General features: G+C 46.5%; 1 protein-coding gene across 2 annotated transcripts in view; it reads right to left on the reverse strand.

The window, feature by feature from the left end:
• Window positions 1-18,081, reverse strand: part of ulk4 (unc-51 like kinase 4) — a 315,218-nt gene that overhangs the window by 208,500 nt on the left and 88,637 nt on the right. For both annotated transcript variants that reach the window (XM_055653277.1, XM_055653269.1), the window contains exon 18: window positions 3,148-3,255. In XM_055653277.1, the coding sequence (XP_055509252.1) occupies window positions 3,148-3,255 (108 nt within the window). The remainder of the gene's footprint in view (window positions 1-3,147; window positions 3,256-18,081) is intronic.

Here is an 18,081-nt window from a genome sequence, read left to right on the forward strand (position 1 = left end):
CATTTAAAATCAGGACCCCGTTCCTGCTTTCTCCCCACATCCCTTGATTCATTTAGTCCTAAGAGCTAAATCTCTCTCTCGAAAACATCCAGTGAATTGGCCTCCACTGCCTTCTGTGGCAGAGAATTCCACAGATTCACAATTCTCTGGCTGAAAAATATTTTCTCATCTCAGTCCTAAATGACTTACCCCTTATTCTTAAACTGTAACCCCTGATTCTGGACTCCCCCCAACATCGGGAACATTTTTCCTGCATCTAGCCTGTCCAATCCTTTAAGAATTTTATATGTTTCTAATAGGTTCCCTCTCATCCTTCTAAATTCCTGTGAATACAAGCCCAGTCGACCCATTCTTTCATCATATGTTAGTCCCGCCATCCCGGGAATCAACCTGGTGAACCTACGCTGCACTCTCAATAGCAATAATGTCCTTCCTCAAATGAGAAAATTGCAAACAATACTCCAGGTGTGGTCTCACCAGGGCCCTGTACAACTGCAGGAGGACCTCCTTGTTTCTAAACTCAAATCCTCTCGCAATGAAGGCTGATATGCCATTAGCCTTCTTCACTGCCTGCTGTACCTGCATGTTTACTTTCAGTGACTGATGTACAAGCACACCCAGTCTCGTTGCACCTCCCCTTTTCCTAATCTGACACCATTCAGATAATAATCTGCCTTCCTGTTCTTGTTACCAAAGTGGATTACCTCACATTTATCCACATTATGCTGTATCTGCCATACATCTGCCCACTCACCCAACCTGTCCAAGTCATCCTGCAGCCTCATAGCATCCTCCTCGCAGCTCACACTGCCGCCCAGCATTGTGTCATCCGCAAATTTGTAGATGATAAATTTAATTCCTTCATCTAAATCGTTAATATAAATAGTAAACAACTGGGGTCCCAGCACTAAGCCTTGCGGCATCCCACTAGTCACTGCCTGCCATTCTGAAAAGGACCCGTTAATTCCTACTCTTTGCTTCCTGTCTGTCAACCAGTTCTTCATCCATGTCAATACTCTACCCCCAATACCATGTGCTCAAATTTTTCCCACTAATCTCTTGTGTGGGACTTTATCAAAGGCTTTCTGAAAGTACAGGTACACTACATCCACTGGCTCTCCCTTGTCCATTCTCCTAGTTACATCCTCAAAAACTTCGACAAGATTTGTCAAGCATGATTTCCCCTTCGTAAATCCATGCTGACTCGGACCGATCCTGTTACTGCTATTTCATCTTTTATAATTGACATTAGCTACCCTCCAATCCACAGGAACTGATCCTGAGTCTATAGAACATTGGAAAATTATCACCAATGCGTCCGCGGTTTCTAAAGCCACCTCCTTAAGTACCCTGGGATGCAGACCATCAGGCCCTGGGGATTTCAGACCATCAGACCCCGGGGATCAGCCTTCAGTTCCGTCAGTCTACCCAGGAACATTTCCTGCCTAATGTGAATTTCCTTCAGTTCCTCCGTCCCCTAGAGCCTCTGGCCTCTAGTACATCTGGGAGATTGTTTGTGTCCTCCTTAATGAAGACAGATCCAAAGTACCTGTTCAACTCGTCTGCCATTTCCTTGTTCCCAAATCTCCAAATTTGAAGAAGGACATTCTTGCTATTGAGGGAGTGTAGCGTTGGTTCACCAGATTAGCACCTCCTCTGCATTCTTTCCAAAGCCTCCACATCCTTCCTGTAATGGAGCTGCTAGAACTGCATGCAAAGCTCTAAATGCAATCTAACCAAAGTCATATAAGAGGGCGGTGGAGGCAGGTTCTCTGGATGATTTCAAGAGAGAGCTAGACAGAGCTCTTAAAAATAGCGGAGTCAGGGGATATGGGGAGAAGGCAGATTGTGGATGGGGATACTGATTGCTGGATGATCAGCCATGATCACATTGAAATGATGAACAAATGCTGGCTTGAAGGGCCAGAATGGCCTCCTCCCCTGAATACCGAGAAAGCTATTGTCTAAGCCCGGCAAGTATTACAGCTTACTCATTGACTTGTGGTGAAAAGTGGTCAAATAAGAAGAGAAGAGGAGTGAAATGTAAAGCTGAAGTGGGGAATGTAGGTGGAAGGGAAAGAGGAAAATGTGAGACTCGACGATGGGAGATGAGCGTATGGAGGAGGCAAATGGAACAGGGGGCGGAGCTGCTGGGAGAGATGGGTGCTGGGGATGGGTGCTGTGGGATGGGTGCTGTGGGATGGGTGCTGTGGGATGGGTGCTGTGGGATGGGTGCTGTGGGATGGGTGCTGTGTGGGATGGGTGTGGGATGGGTGCTGTGGATGGGTGCTGGGGTGCTGTGGGATGGGTGGTGTGGGATGGTGTGTGGGATGGGTGCTGGGGTGCTGTGGGATGGGTGGGTGCTGTGGGATGGGCTGCTGTGGGATGGGTGATGGGTGTGGGATGTGGGGGGTGGGGGTGCTGATGTGGTGATGGTGATGGGTGCTGGTGGGATGGGTGCTGTGGTGATGGGTGGGTGTGTGGGATGGGTGCTGTGGGATGGGTGCTGGGGTGGGGGATGGGTGGGATGGGTGTGGTGGGATGGGTGATGGGTGCTGTGGGATGGGATGGGTGATGTGGGATGGTGATGGGTGCTGTGGGATGGGTGCTGGGGTGATGGGATGGGTGTGGGGATGGGTGATGTGGGATGGGTGCTGTGGGATGGGTGATGTGGGATGGGTGATGTGGGGATGGGTGATGTGGGATGGGTGATGTGGGATGGGTGCTGTGGGATGGGTGCTGTGGGATGGGTGGGATGGGTGGTGGGGGATGGTTGGTGTGGTGCTGTGGGATGGGTGATGTGGGATGGGTGATGGGTGATGTGGGATGGGTGCTGTGGGATGGGTGATGTGGGATGGGTGTTCGTGGAGTCAGGGGGATTTACTTGAAATTGGACAATTTTGGTAGCTTACAACCCAATGGTATGAACATCATGAGGCAAGGTACATAAACACACAATCATAGGATCCTAGTATTTCGCTTTTCTTGAAGAATGACTCTCTAAGCACAAAGTTTCAAGACTATTGTGCACAGCAGATAACTTTGTTTCAATGTATTCCCAACTAATGAACATCCGCTTCAGGCAAACTGTTGCAAAACTCCATGACACTTAGGAAGACACTAAATGTAGTCTTCAGTGCATCCTACCTGGATGGCCACAAGGTACATAAGTTCTCCCAGAGCAGGTAAGAGGCATTGTTTCAGTTTGGTGTTCCGAAAGTTCTCTCGAATCAACTCTGTTATTATGGTGATTGTCTGAAGTACAAAGGTGAATTAACAACATATATTATATTTTGTTCCAAAACTTGCATTAGAAAAGTTGCAATGCACATTTTATCATAATCTATCATGCTCCGATTTCCAAAGTGGGCTATATTTATTTGGATACACGTGTAGTCTTTGAGGTGTTAAATGCAGGCGAGCCCCGCATCATGCGCCGTTCAGGTTATGGAAATTCACCCTGACAAAATTCACAAACCACTACCCGGATATTTGAGATAGAGACAGTGGGATGGTATGGGGAGGGGGAGGGGGGGGGGGCGGGGGGGGTGGGGGAAGAAACAGGCCACCTCACCCACAGTCAAGGATCAGATATTTGTTGCTGTTTGACTGAAACATTCTACCAGTTTCTATTTTCTTTTCTTTTATTACAAAACATTTTACTAACAAAATTACAACTCTTCATATTTGAACCCTCAAAGTAGATTTTTTGGTGCCATGTTGAGGAGGTTTGGGAGGACACAACACAATGTATAACGGTCACCCTAATTCATATTCTCACACTGCCTGTTTCCAAGCTGTAGAATCCTATGACTCTAATATTCAAAAACAAGATCAAAAAATTCTACTGTGGTAACTTCTGTTGCCTGTTTCCATGCTGTCAGACTCTATGATTGCAAGCAGAAATAAAATACTAGTTTATTAAGGTTTGGAACAGGGAAGTTCAAACATGCATTAAGCAGAGATTTGATTTCAAACCCACAATTACAGGTCTGCATTGGTAGGCCAATGTATATTGTTATTTACTATCCCACAGCAATCTAAAAATAATTCTCAACATAAACCATCTGAGGCTTTGAGCATGAGGTGTGGTCATTATGTTCAGTCAGAGGTTTAACCCAGTAGTGGTGCCAGCAGGTTGCATTCGCTCCTCTCTCTGAGCTAGTTAACCAGATCTAGTGGACGTTGCACAAACAGGCTGTTCATACACATTTCTTGAAACAGTTTTAGTAACTTTGTTCATTAAGGTTAGCCTGATTACCAGAGAGGTGTGAATCGGTGGAATTCTCAGCCACAGAAGGCAGTGGAGGCCAATTCACTGGATGTTTTCAAGAGAGTTAGATTTAGCTCTTTGGGCTAACGGAATCAAGGGATATGGGGAAAAGCAGGAACGGGGTACAGATTTTTGATGCCCAACCATGATCATATTGAATGGTGGTGCTGGCTCGAAGGGCTGAATAGCCTACTGGCCCTATTTTTCTATGTTTCTATGCATGAACGGATGAATATGAATGCTCTGAATTTCCTGTCTGTGCTCTTTGCTGACCTCACATTGCTAATTCTCTGCAGAGGCCACGTTCTCAATGCTAGCAGTCTCCAAGGTGGAGCTTTTGGCTGGGTGGGGATGGAGAGAACAGTGAAGGGACAGTTATGGAAAATGGAAATCCTGACCGTTTATTGGGAGGTCGAATGTAAGGAGGAAAATGCTATGAAAATGCAGGGTGACTTGGACAGGTTGGGTGAGTGGGCAGATGCATGGCAGATGCAGTTTAATGTGGATAAATGTGAGGTTATCCACTTTGGTAGCAAAAACAAGAAGACAGATTATTATCTAAATGATGTCCAGTTGGGAAAAGGGGAAGTACAACGGGATCTGGGGGGTCCTTGTTCATGCAGTGAAGAAAGCCAATGGCATGTTGGCCTTCATAACAAGAGGAGTTGAGTACAGGAGCAAATAGGTCCTTCTGCAGTTGTACAGGGCCCTAGTGAGACCACACCTGGAATATTGTGTGCAGTTTTGGTCCCCTAATTTGAGGAAGGATTCTTGCTATTGAGGGAGAGCGGCGTAGGATCACAAGGCTAATTTCCCGGGATGGCGGGACTATCATATGTTGATTGGAGCGGCTGGGCTTGTACACTCTGGAATTTAAAAGGATGAGAGGGGATCTTATTGAAGCATATAAGATTATTAAGGGTTTGGTCACGCAAGAGGCAGGAAACATGCTCCCGATGTTGGGGAGTCCAGAACCAGGGGCCATAGTTTAAGAATAAGGGGTAAGCCATTTAGAACGGGGATGAGGAAAAACGTTTTCACACAGGGAGTTGTGAGTGTGTGGAATGCTCTGCCTCAGAGGGCAGTGGAGGCTGGCTCTCTGAATGCTTTCAAGAGAGAGCTAGATAGAGCTCTTAGGGATAGCGGAGTCAAGGGATATGGGGAGAAGGCAGGAACAGGGTACTGATTGGAGATGATCAGCCATGATCAATCACAGTGAATGGCGGTGCTGGCTCGAAGGGCCGAATGGCCTACTCCTGCACGTATTGTCTATTGAAAATAAACAGTTGATGGCATGACCTTTAACAGCATTGATGTACAGAGGGGGTCCAGGTTCAAGGGTCACTGAAAGTGACCGCACAAGTAGATAGAATGGTAGAGAAGGCATATGGCAGTGTCACCTTCATCGGTCGGGGCGTTGAGTACAAGAGTCAGGAGGTCATGATGCAGCTCTATAGGACTTTGGTCAGGCCACATCTGGAGTATTGCCTGTAGTTCAGGTCGCCCCCATTACAGGAAGGATGTGGGGGCTTTGGAGAGGGTGCAGATGAGGTTCACCAGAATGATGCCGTGAGTAGAGGGTTTCAGCTACAGGGAGAGGTTGCACAGACTGGGATTGTTTTTCCGTAACGCCGGAGGTTGAGGGGAGACTTGATAGAAGTGTATAAATTTATGAGAGGCGTAGATAGGGTAGACAGTCAGAATGTTTTTCCCAGGGTGGAAATGTCCACCACCAAAGGGCATAGCAAGGTGAGAGGGGGAAAGTGGGACCAGTAGAGGGAGCCTGGAACATGCTGCCAAGGGTAGTAGTGGTGGAGACAGATACGAAAGTGCCGTTTAAGTCCTTTTGATAGGCACATGGAAGTGAAGGGAATAGAGGGATATAAATCATGTGCAGGCAGATGAGATCAGTTTAGCTGGGCATCATGTTTGGCATAAACATTGTGGGCCGAAGGGCCCATTCTATAAACTCCATCACCCATTTCTGCAGCTGATCGACATCTTCTGACAGCTTTCCCCACTGTCTGCAACTCCTCCAATGTGTTGTCGTCACCAACCCACCCACATTTACATCCAGGTAATTATCTATATCTGGACTCCCTTCAGCATATCCCTCCTCAGATATGGGGCCCATAACTGCTTACAATATTCCAAATGCAGTCTGACCAGTGCACTGAAAAGCCTGAACATTCCATCCCTGCTTTAATATTCTAGTTTAGTTTAGAGATACAGCATGGAAACAGACCCCTCAGCACACTACGTCCATGTCGACCAGCAACCGGACTAGAAAAAGCCCCCTTTATTCCGATTCATTCAATTTAATTGTCATTGTCAGTTAAATGCATTGGTTTATTCCCATTCTTTGCCTTCTGCCATTCAGCCAACCTTCTACTATACCATGGCCTCTCATCTTCTTTAGCATCCTCATATGCAGCAACTTATTAAAGAACTTCTGAAATCCAAATTAAGCTCATCATCATCGGTGGTCACTTGAAACGAGTATGACTGTCCTCTCATGGAGGACGCCTGTGCGTGACTTGGGGAGACTGGTGCACATGCAGCCACCACACAGTGCATGACAGATCTGGGTCAGGATCCAGTAGCATGAAGTCCAAGACGACCGGAGACCCTTTTCTGCTGCAGCCTTCATCCGCCTTCCCAGCCGTTGTGACGCTCCACTAAGGTCAGCCATCGTCCTCCGCCTGTTCCACCGTTGAGGTCTTGGTTGGATTGCTCTTTGTCAGAGACCTCCCCCTCGACCTTACCGCCATGGGTGGCCCTACTAGGAGCATAGCCCCAGACGGCATCGTTCTCAGGATCTCAGGTCCACACAAGCTTCTCCACCATGACAAGGTGACAATCCACAGATAAGCCAAATAAAGCTATGCCTCTGGTAATTGATTTTCCCATCCTGGGAAAAAGGTTCTCACTCTCTACCGTATCTCTGCCCTAATTATTGCAAAATATAATATCTGTTCTGGGATTTCGGATGATTTTTTCCAACGTTTGTTCAATTCAGTTGAAGGCATTAAGCATTGAATGACATTATTGTAAACATGTAATTTTAATTCACACACGTCCTCTCAATAACTAAAGCACCAGAACAGTTCTTATCATATCAAACAATTCAACACTTACTTAAATGGAGATTTAGCTTAGTTTTGGTTTAGTTTTGAGATACCGCATGAGAACAGGCCCTTCGGCCCACCAAGTTCATGCTGACCACCAATCACTTATTCACACTAGTTCTAAGTTATCCCACTTTCTCATCCAAACCATGCTTGGAACAAGTAATCTCCAAACCCACCGTCTTTGGGATGTGGAAGGTAATGGGAGCACCCGGAGAAAACCGACGCAGTCAAAGGGAGAACATGCATACTACACAGACAGCATCCTAGGTCAAGATCTAACCACGGTCTCTGGCATTACGAGGCAGCAGAATCAAGAGTGTTTAATTGTCACATGTACCGTCAAAGTAACAATGACATTCTTACCTGTCAGCATGGCAGGCATGTAAACACAGTACTCATGGATAACAGTTAATAAAGAAAAACATTTAATAAATGACCCTGAGTAATAATAATAAATGTAATTTTTATAGCGCTTTTCTAAGACTCAAAGTCGCTTTACAATAGTAACAGACAATAGCAAACGGAGAAGCGGTGAACAAACAGCGCCAGCGTCCTCTACGTGCAGCACATAAAGAAAGAATACAGACATAACAATAATAAAGACATTTAAACATAAAAACATCCCCCCACAATGGTTCCCATTGTGAGGGAAGGCACAATGTCCAGTCCCCATCCCCAGTTCACCCATAGTCTGGCCCATTGAGGCCGCCACAGTTGCCTTCAAGGAGGCCCAATGTTCCAGGCCGTTCTCGCCGGGTGATGTTGCTCCGGCGTCGGGAGAATCCTCACAGCGGCATGGGCCACCTGGAACGGCCGTTTCCGTACTGGAGACCGCGGCTTCCGAAGCCAACAAGGCCGCGCCGGATGGAGCTCCACAACTGGTGATCTCGTCGAGAGATCCCAGGCTCCCAATGTAAAGTCAGCGCCGCCGCCCGCAGCTGGTCGCTCCACAGACCCGCAGCTCAGCGATGTTATTTATCGCCGGTCCCAGCATACCGGAGTTCCAGCGCGGCGACCAAGGCAAGGCATCGCCCGCTCTGCGATAGCGCTCCAGCGCTGTGCCGCCGCCGAAGCCGTGGTTCTGGGCGGTCCCCGACAGGAAACGGCGCTCCAGGCCCGCTGGTAGGCCGCAGGGACAGGTCGAAACTGCAGCCCGGAGAAAAGCTGCCTCTCCGACCAGGTAGCGACCCTGAAGGAAGTTTCCCCCCCCCCCACCCCCCACATAAAAAAGTTTCGACCTCCAAACAAAACACTTTAACTAACTAAAAATTAAAAAAAAAAGATGAAGAGACAGACAGCTGCTGGCTGGGCAGCCATGCACAGGACAGCGCCCACAACCTAGTGAATCGAGGACCAGAGGACATAGATTTAAGGTGAAGGGGAAAAGATTTAATAAGAATCTGAGGGGTAACTTTTCACACAAAAGGTGGTGAGTGCATGGAACGAGCTTCCTGAGGAGGTAGTTGAGGCTGGGACTAACCCCTTGTTTAAGAAACAGTTACAAATACACGGGTAGGATAGGGATGGAGGGGTTTAGGCTGGGTGTCGGCAGGTGGGATTTAGTGTAGTTGGGACATGTTGGCTGGTGTGAGGACCTGTTTTCACACTGTATGACTCAGAGGGCAGTGGAGGCCAGTTCTCTGGATACTTTCAAGTGAGAGCGAGATCGGGCTCTTCAAGGTAGCGTATTCAGGGGATATGGGGAGAAGGCAGGAACGGGATACTGATTCGGGATGATCAGCCATGATCACATTGAATGGCGGTGCTGGCTTGAAGGGCCGAATGGCCTACTCCTGCACCTATTGTCTATAAAAACCCCGAATTTCTTAGTGCAACCAAAGACATTCATTCCATAGTTCATAATTTAGTTAGGCTTGTGCAGTGTACAAGAATCTGATAGGTTCTGTTCTTGAACGTGGTGGTGATGGTTTTCAGACTCTTGTACCTTCTGCCCCATGGTGGCAGTGAGAGCGTGGCCAAGGTGGTGTGGGTCTCTGATGATATTGACTGCCTCTTTGAGACAGCGTCAACTATAGATCAGTGGGGAGATTAGTCCCTGGAATGGAGCAGGCAGCGTCCACCACTCTCCTTTGTTCCTGGCCGTTTGAGTTACTGAACTAGGCCATGACGTAACCTGTCAATATGTTCTCTATCGTAAGATGTAAAGATACAAGATACAAGATACATTTAATTGTCACATGTGCCAGATGGCACATTGCCTTTCCGTGTATACTTTTGAAATTTTACCTATTCGTGTAATTTTCTGCCGTCATTCATAATATTGAAATCGGAATGAACCCGTCATTTCATGCAGATTTATTAATTCCAGAAAAGACTGGGATTTCTGCAGAAATATATCAGTGTAAAAGTTATTTCTTTAAAACAGCTTAATCCAACTGTGGAACATTAACAAGTGATCAGAGCCACTCAATTATCTTCATTCTTATGTACAATCATGAACCAATTATCTGGTAGTTATTTCTTTTCCTATATTATCCACACTTGTGTGTACTTAAGAATTGACAAAACACAAGTCAGAGTTGCTGCTGTAAAGGGCTTAGCCTTTGCATGGATGTTGAATGAGATGTACAGGGTGGAAGTGCAGATGCTGCTTTAAACCGAAGATAGACACAAAATGCTGGAGTAACTCAGCGGAACAGGCAGCATCTCTGGAGAGAAAGAAAGGGTCTAGACCTTTCTTCAGACTGATGTCAGGGGAGAGGGAAATACATAGATAAGGAAGTGGATTGTGAAAATAGAACAAAGGGAATGGAGATCAAGGAAAATGTAGAATAGATCGTTGTTCGCTGGGAGAAGGTGACAACAAAGCAAACAGAGATAAAATGTAGTCGGAGACAGTTAGACTGGTGGGAGAACTGGGAAGGAGGAGGGGATGGAGAGAGAGGGGGAAAGCAAAGGCTGTTTGAAGTTAGAGAAGTCAATGTTCATACCGCTGGGGTGTAAGCTGCCCAAGCAAAATATGTGGCGCTGGGCCTCACTCTGACAGTGGAGGAGGGCCAGGACAGAAAGGTCAGTGTGGGAATGGGGAGGGGAGTTAAAGTATTTAACAACCAGAAGATTTGATCGGTTTAGGCAGACTGAGCGGAGATGTTCAGTGAAACGATCGGCGTGTCTGCGCTTGCTCTGGCCGATATACAGGAGTCCACATCTGGAACAGCGGATACAGTAGGTGAGGTTGGAGGAGGTGCAAGCGAACCTCTGCCTCACCTGGAAAGACTGTCGGAGTCCTTGGATGGTGTCGAAGGGGAAGTATGGGGACAAGTGTTGCATCTCCTGCGGTTGCAGGGGAAAGTACCTGGGGAGGAGTTGGTTTGGGTAGGAAGGGACGAGTGACCAGTGCACTTTCCGCAGAGGGAACGGTCTCTGCGGAAAGTGAAAGATGTGGCTAGTGGTGGAATCCCATTGTAGGTGGGGAAAATATTGGAGGATTATGTTCTGAATACGACGGCTGATGGGTGGAAGGTGAGGGGGACTCTGTCCCTGTTAAGACTGAGGGGAGGAGAAGCATCTCGGCCACAGCGGCCAACAATGTCCCAGCTACACTAGTCCTACTTGCCTGCGCTTGGTCCATATCCCTCCAAACCTATCCTATCCATGTACCTGTCAAACAATTTCTTAAACGTTAGGATAGTCCCAGCCTCAACTACCTCCTGTGGCAGCTTGTTCCATACACCCGCCACCACCTATGATGGAAGAGGGGAATCCCCGTTTCACAAAGAATGAGGACATCTCCGTTGTCCTGGCATGGAACACTTGATCTTGGGTTCAGATGCGGCATAGACGGAGGGAGTCGGGGATAGAGTCTTTACAGGAAGCTGGGTGGGACGTTGTGTAGGCTATAGCTGTGGGAGTCAGTGGGTTTATAATAGATGTCAAGAAAAGGTAGGGCGATGTTGGAGCTGGTCCAAGTGAATGTGAGTGCAGGATGGAAATTAGTAGTAAAGTTAATGAAGTCAGTGAGTTGTGCATGGGTGCAGGAGGTAGCACCGATGCAGTTGTCAATGTAGCGGATGGAGAGTTCGGGGATAGGGCCAGTGTACGCCTGGAAGTGATTGTTCAACGTTCCCTACCAAGAGGCAGACATAGCAGGGGCCCATGCGAGTGCCCATAAAAGTGGAAAAAGGAGAAGGAGAAGACACTGTCAAAAAAGTATTGAAGGTACTGTCGTGTTTGAAGGTGGACAAATCTCCAGGGCCTGATCAGATATATCCGAGGACATTACGGGAGCCCTGGTTGAAACTTAGGAGTCGTCTTGAAATACAGGAGAGGTGTTGGAAGACTGGAGGGTGGCAAATGTTGTGCTCCTTTTCAAGAAGGGCTGCAGGGAAAATGCTGGGAACTACAGGCCGGTGAGCATAACATCTGTAGTTGGAAAGTTACTGGAGAGTATTCTGAGGAATAGGATATACAGGCATTTGATGGGCAAGGGCTGATTGGGGATAGTCAGCATGGTTTGGTACGTGGGAGGTTGTGTCACACAAATCTGATTGATTTTTTGAAGACGTGACCAAAAAGGTTGATGAGGGCAGAGCTGTAGATGTTGTGTACATGGACTTCAGTAAGGCGTTTGACAAGGTACCGCATGATAGGCTGCTCTGGAAGGTTAGGTCGCATGGGATCCAAGGAGAGATAGCTAAATAGATAGCAAATTGGCTCCATAGAAGGAAGCAGAGGGTAATGGTGGAAGGTTGCTTCTCAGAATGGAGGCCTGTGATTAGTGGTGTGCCTCAGCGTTCGGTGCTAGGCCTGTTACTGTTTGTCATCTACATCAATGATTTGGATGAGAACATACAGGTCAAGATTAGCAAGCTTGCTGATGATACATAGAAACATAGAAAATAGGTGCAGGAGTAGGCCATTCGGCCCTTCGAGCCTGCACCGCCATTCAATATGATCATGGCTGATCATCCAACTCAGTATCCCATCCCTGCCTTCTCTCCATACCCCCTGATCCCTTTAGCCATAAGGGCCACATCTAACTCCCTCTTAAATATAGCCAATGAACTGGCCTTAACTACCTCCTGTGGCAGAGAATTCCACAGATTCACCACTCTCTGTGTAAAAAATGATTTTCTCATCTCGGTCCTAAAAGACTTTCCCCTTATCCTTAAGCTGTGACCCCTAGTTCTGGACTTCCCCAACATCGGGAATAATCTTCCTGCATCTAGCCTGTCCAACCCCTTAAGAATTTTGTAAGTTTCTATAAGATCCCCTCTCAATCCTCTAAATTCTAGCGTGTACACGCCGAGTCTATCCAGTCTTTCTTCATATGAAAGTCCTGCCATCCCAGGAATCAGTCTGGTGAACCTTCTCTGTACTCCCTCTATGGCATGAATGTCTCTCCACAGATTAGGAGACCAAAACTGTACATAATACTCCAGGTGTGGTCTCACCAAGACCCTGTACAACTGCAGTAGAACCTCCCTGCTCCTATACTCAAATCCTTTTGCTATGAACAAATGATACAAAAGTGAATGGTGTTGCAGATAGTGAAGATGGTTGTGAACGATTGCAGCAGGATCTGGATTGATTGGCCAGGTGGGCGGAGGAATGGTTGATGGAATTTAATACAGAGAAGTGCGAAGTGTTGCAATTTGGGACGTCGAACAAGGGCAGGACCTACACAGTAAATGGTAGGCCTCTGGGTAGTGTTGTAGAGCAGAGGGATCTAGGAGCACAGGTGCATGGTTCCTTGAAGATCGAGGCGCAGGTAGATAAAGTGGTCATAAAGGCTTTTGGCACTTTGGCCTTCAACAGTCAGAGCATTGAGTATGGAAGTTCAGAGGTCATGTTGCAGATGTTGGTGAGACCACATTTAGAATATTGTGTTCAGTTCTGGGCACCATGTTAAAGAAAAAATATGTTAGTTTAGTTTAGATTTGTTTAGTTTAGTTTAGATATACAGCACTGAAACAGGCCCTTCGGCCACCGAGTCCACACCGACCAGCGCTTACCGCACATTTTGTCAAGCTTGAAAGGGTTCAGAGAAGATATACAAGGATGTTGCCAGGACTAGAGGGTATGAGCTATAGGGAGAGGTTGAGTAGGCTGGATCTAGGCATGGAGCACAGGAGGATGAGGGGAGATCTTATAGAGGTGTACAAAATCATGAGAGGAATAGATCGGGTAGATGCGCAGTCTTTTACCCAGAGTAGGGGAATCGAGGACCAGAGGACATAGGTTCAAGGTGAAGGGGAAAAGATTTAATAGGAATCCGAGGGGTAACTTTATCACACAAAGGGTGGTGGGTGTATGAAACAAGCTGCCAGAGGAGGTAATTGAGGCTGGGACTATCCCATTGTTTAAGAAGAAGTTAGACAGGTACATGGATAGGACAGGTTTGGAGGGATATGGACCAAGTGCAGGCAAGTGGGACTAGTGTAGCTAGTGAACATTCCCTGTTCCAGGCGTACAATGGCCCGATCCCTGAACTCGATCTCCGTTACATTGATGACTGCATCGGTGCAACCTCCTGCGCCCATGCAGAACATGGACTTCATCAACTTCGCCACCAATTTTCATCCTGCACTCAAATTTACTTAGACCATCTCCGACACCTCCCTCCCCTTTCTTGATCTTAATCTCCGTGCCAAGAAATAGACACAAAATGCTGGAATAACTCAGTGGGTCGGGCAGCATTTCTGGTGAGAAGGAATGGGTGACGTTTCGGGTCAAGAAGAAAAGTCTCGACCCAAAACGTCACCCATTCCTTCTCTCCAGAGATGCTGCCTGACCCGCTGAGTTGGAAACATAGAAACATAGATAGGGATAGAATAAAACTAAAAGAAAAGATGTATAATACAGCAAAGAGTAGCCGAAAGCCAGAGGATTGGGAAACTTTCATAGGACAACAGAAGGAAACAAACGGGCAATACGGGCTGAAAAGATGAAGTACGGGAATATAAGGGAAGCTGGCCAGGAATATAAAGATGGACAGTCAAAGCTTCTTTAGATATGTTAAGGGAAAAAGAGTTGCAAAGTTAAATGTGGGTCCCTTGAAGGCAGACATGGGTGAAATTATTATGGGTAACAAGGAAATGGCAGAAGAGTTGAACAGGTACTTCGGATCTGTCTTCACTAAGGAAGACACAAACAATCTCCCAGATGTACTGGAGGACAGAGGATCTAAGGGGGACAGAGGATCTAAGAGGAACTGAAATAATATTTCATTAGGTGAGAAATAGTATTGGGTAGGCTAATGGGACTGAAGGATGATAAATCCCCTGGGCCTGATGGTCTGCATCCCAGGGTCCTCAGGGAGGTGACTCTAGAAATAGTGGACGCATTGGTGATTATTTTCCAATGTTCGATTGATTCAGGATCAGTTCCTGTGGATTGGAGGATAGCTAACGTTACTGGAACCAGTTCTGGGGGAAGTGGGACCAGTACCAACAGGACAGTCTGCACCTGGGCTGGAATGGAACCAATGTCCTTGGGGGAGTGTTTGCTAGTGCTCGGGGAGGATTTAAACTAATGTGGCAGGGGGATGGGTACAAGAGCAGAGAGGCAGGGGGGTGTAAAATGAGGGTAGAAGCAATAGGTAGCAAGGTGAAAAGTGAAAGTGGCAGGCAGACAAACCCAGGGCAAAAATCAAAAAGAGCCACTTTTCAACATAATTGTATAAGGGGTAAGAGCGTTGTAAAAACAAGCCTGAAGGCTTTGTGTCTCAATGTAAGGAGTATTTGTAATAAGGTGGATGAGTTGAACGTGCAGATAGCCATTAATGATTATGATATAGTTGGGATCACGGAGACATGGCTCCAGGGTGACCAAGGCTGGGAGCTGAACATCCAGGGATATTCAATATTCAGGAGGGATAGAGAGAAAGGAAAAGGAGGTGAGTAGCGTTGCTGGTTAGAGAGGAGATTAATGCAATGGAAAGGAAGGACATTAGTTTGGAGGATGTGGAATCGGTATGGGTAGAGCTGCAAAACACTAAGGGGCAGAAAACGCTGATGGGTGTTGTGTACAGGCCACCTAACAGTAGTAGTGAAGTTGCAGATGGTATCAAACAGGAAATTAGAAATGCGTGCGACAAAGGCAAAACAGTTATAATGGGTGACTTCAATCTACATATAGATTGGGTGAATCAAATTGGCAGGGGTGCTGAGGAAGAGGATTTCTTGGAATGTATGCGGGATAGTTATCTAAATCAACATGTAGAGGAACCAACGAGAGAGCAGGCTATTTTAGACTGGGTATTGAGTAATGAGGAAGGGTTAGTTAGCAGTCTTGTTGTACGTGCCCCCTAGGGCAAGAGTGACCATAATATGGTTGAGTTCTTCATTAGGATAGAGAGTGGCATTGTTAATTCAGAAACAATGGTTCTGAACATAAAGAAAGGTAACTTTGAGGGTATGAGACGTGAATTGGCCAAGATTGACTGGCAATTAATTCTAAAAGGGTTGACGGTGGATATGCAATGGAAGACATTTAAAGACTGCATGGATGAACTGCAAAAATTGTTCATCCCAGTTTGGCAAAAGAATAAATCAGGGAAGGTAGTGCATCCGTGGATAACAAGGGAAATCAGGGATAGTATCAAAGCGAAGGATGATGCGTACAGATTAGCCAGAAAAAGCAGCATACCAGAGGACTGGGAGAAATTCAAAGACCAGCAGAGGAGGACAAAGGGCTTAATTAGGAAAGGAAAAATAGATTATGAAAGAAAACTGGCAGGGAACATAAAAACTGACTGCAAAAGTTTTTATAGATATGTGAAAAGAAAGAGATTAGTTAAAACAAATGTAGGTCCCTTGCAGTCAGAAACAGGTGAGTTGATCATGGGGAACAAGGATATGGTGGACCAATTGAATAACTACTTTGGTTCCGTCTTCACTAAGGAAGACATAAATAATCTGTCGGAAATAGCAGGGGACTGCGGGTCAAAGGAGTTGGAGGAATTGAGTATAATCCAGGTTAGTCGGGAAGTGGTGTTGGGTAAATTGAATGGATTAAAGGCCGATAAATCCCCAGGGCCAGATAGGCTGCATCCCAGAGTACTTAAGGAAGTAGCTCCAGAAATAGTGGATGCATTAGTAATAATCTTTCAAAACTCTTTAGATTCTGGAGTAGTTCCTGAGGATTGGCGGGTAGCAAACGTAACCCCACTTTTAAAGACAGGAGGGAGAGAGAAAACGGGGAATTACAGACCAGTTAGTCTAACATCGGTAGTGGGGAAACTGCTAGAGTCAGTTATTAAAGATGGGATAGCAGCACATTTGGAAAGTGGTGAAATCATTGGACAAAGGCAGCATGGATTTATGAAAGGTAAATCATGTCTGACGAATCTTATAGAATTTTTCGAGGATGTAACTAGTAGCATGGATAGGGGAGAACCAGTGGATGTGGTGTATCTGGACTTCCAGAAGGCTTTCGACAAGGTCCCACATAAGAGATTAGTATACAAAATTAAAGCACACGGCATTGGGGGTTCAGTATTGATGTGGATAGAGAACTGGCTGGCAAACAGGAAGCAAAGAGTAGGAGTAAACGGGTCCTTTTCACAATGGCGGGCAGTGACTAGTGGGGTACCGCAAGGCTCAGTGCTGGGACCCCAGCTATTTACAATATATATTAATGATCTGGATGACACTAAGCTGGGGGGCAGTGTTAAAGGGCTTTCTCACGGTGCGACCTGACGCAAGACTTAACAAGAATTTAACATCGTGGGAACCTCCTGCGATAACACTACGGCATTCGTGGACCACCAAGGACCTCCGTGGCGCTAACGGCAGGTAGTCGTGTAACTTTGTAAGGTCGGGAGAAAATTCAAACATTTTTGAATTTCTCCAAGAGTGACTTGAGCACTTTTTGGTGAGCGTTGCAACATTGTATGAACGCAGATGCCAGTGCGATATCCGTGCGATATCCGTAATGACTCTTGCGGGTACCGTGGGAACTCCTGCGAACAGTAAACCCAGAAGCTTGACAGAGGGGACATAAGGTGAGTAAAAAAGGTGGTCTCAATATCGCCAATGGACCATGTGTCCATCGAGGACGTCCCACCTAATTGTCATTGTTTGAGAATCTTTTTCACAGTAAGACTTGCAGAGATGCCTCTCAGAAAAGCGCAAAGAAAGGGGTCAAAGAAAGTCAGAAAGTTCTTAGCCATGCAGGTAAATGAGGAGGAAACTCAGCAAGAGAGACAGGTGGAGAGGCAAGAGGAGATGCCAGAGATACCACTGCCTGTGGGCTCCTTGGAGCAGGGATCTCAGCAAGGTGGATTTGAGATTGCCTCCCCAGTAGCTGTTGCTTCCCCAATAGCCTCAGCAGACGATAACATAAAGGGAAGATGGCAGAAGGTAAGGCCATATAACTTCAACAGGGAACAAGAGGGGAACTGGTGGAGTGGTACCAATGCAATGAGATTCTCTATGACAAATCCAGAGAGGATTATAGAAATAGGGAGAGATAGCGCAACCTGCTGGAGACGAAGGCTGCGGAGTATCCCGGGTGCTCATGTGAGTATCTATAATAATATATTCGTTTATGTACAGGAGAACAATTTAATGTTATCCATAATTTAAAAACATACAATGCTACAGATGTAAAAGTGCTGTTTTTGCAGTTACCTTTAATTTATCTTATAAGTCTGTCTGTTCCCTGCAGCTGCAATGTAAAAGTAGTGCCAGACACACAGCTTTTACACCCTCT

The sequence above is a fragment of the Leucoraja erinacea genome, chromosome 2 (genome assembly GCF_028641065.1).
Source record: "Leucoraja erinacea ecotype New England chromosome 2, Leri_hhj_1, whole genome shotgun sequence".
Taxonomy (NCBI): Eukaryota; Metazoa; Chordata; class Chondrichthyes; order Rajiformes; family Rajidae; genus Leucoraja; species Leucoraja erinaceus.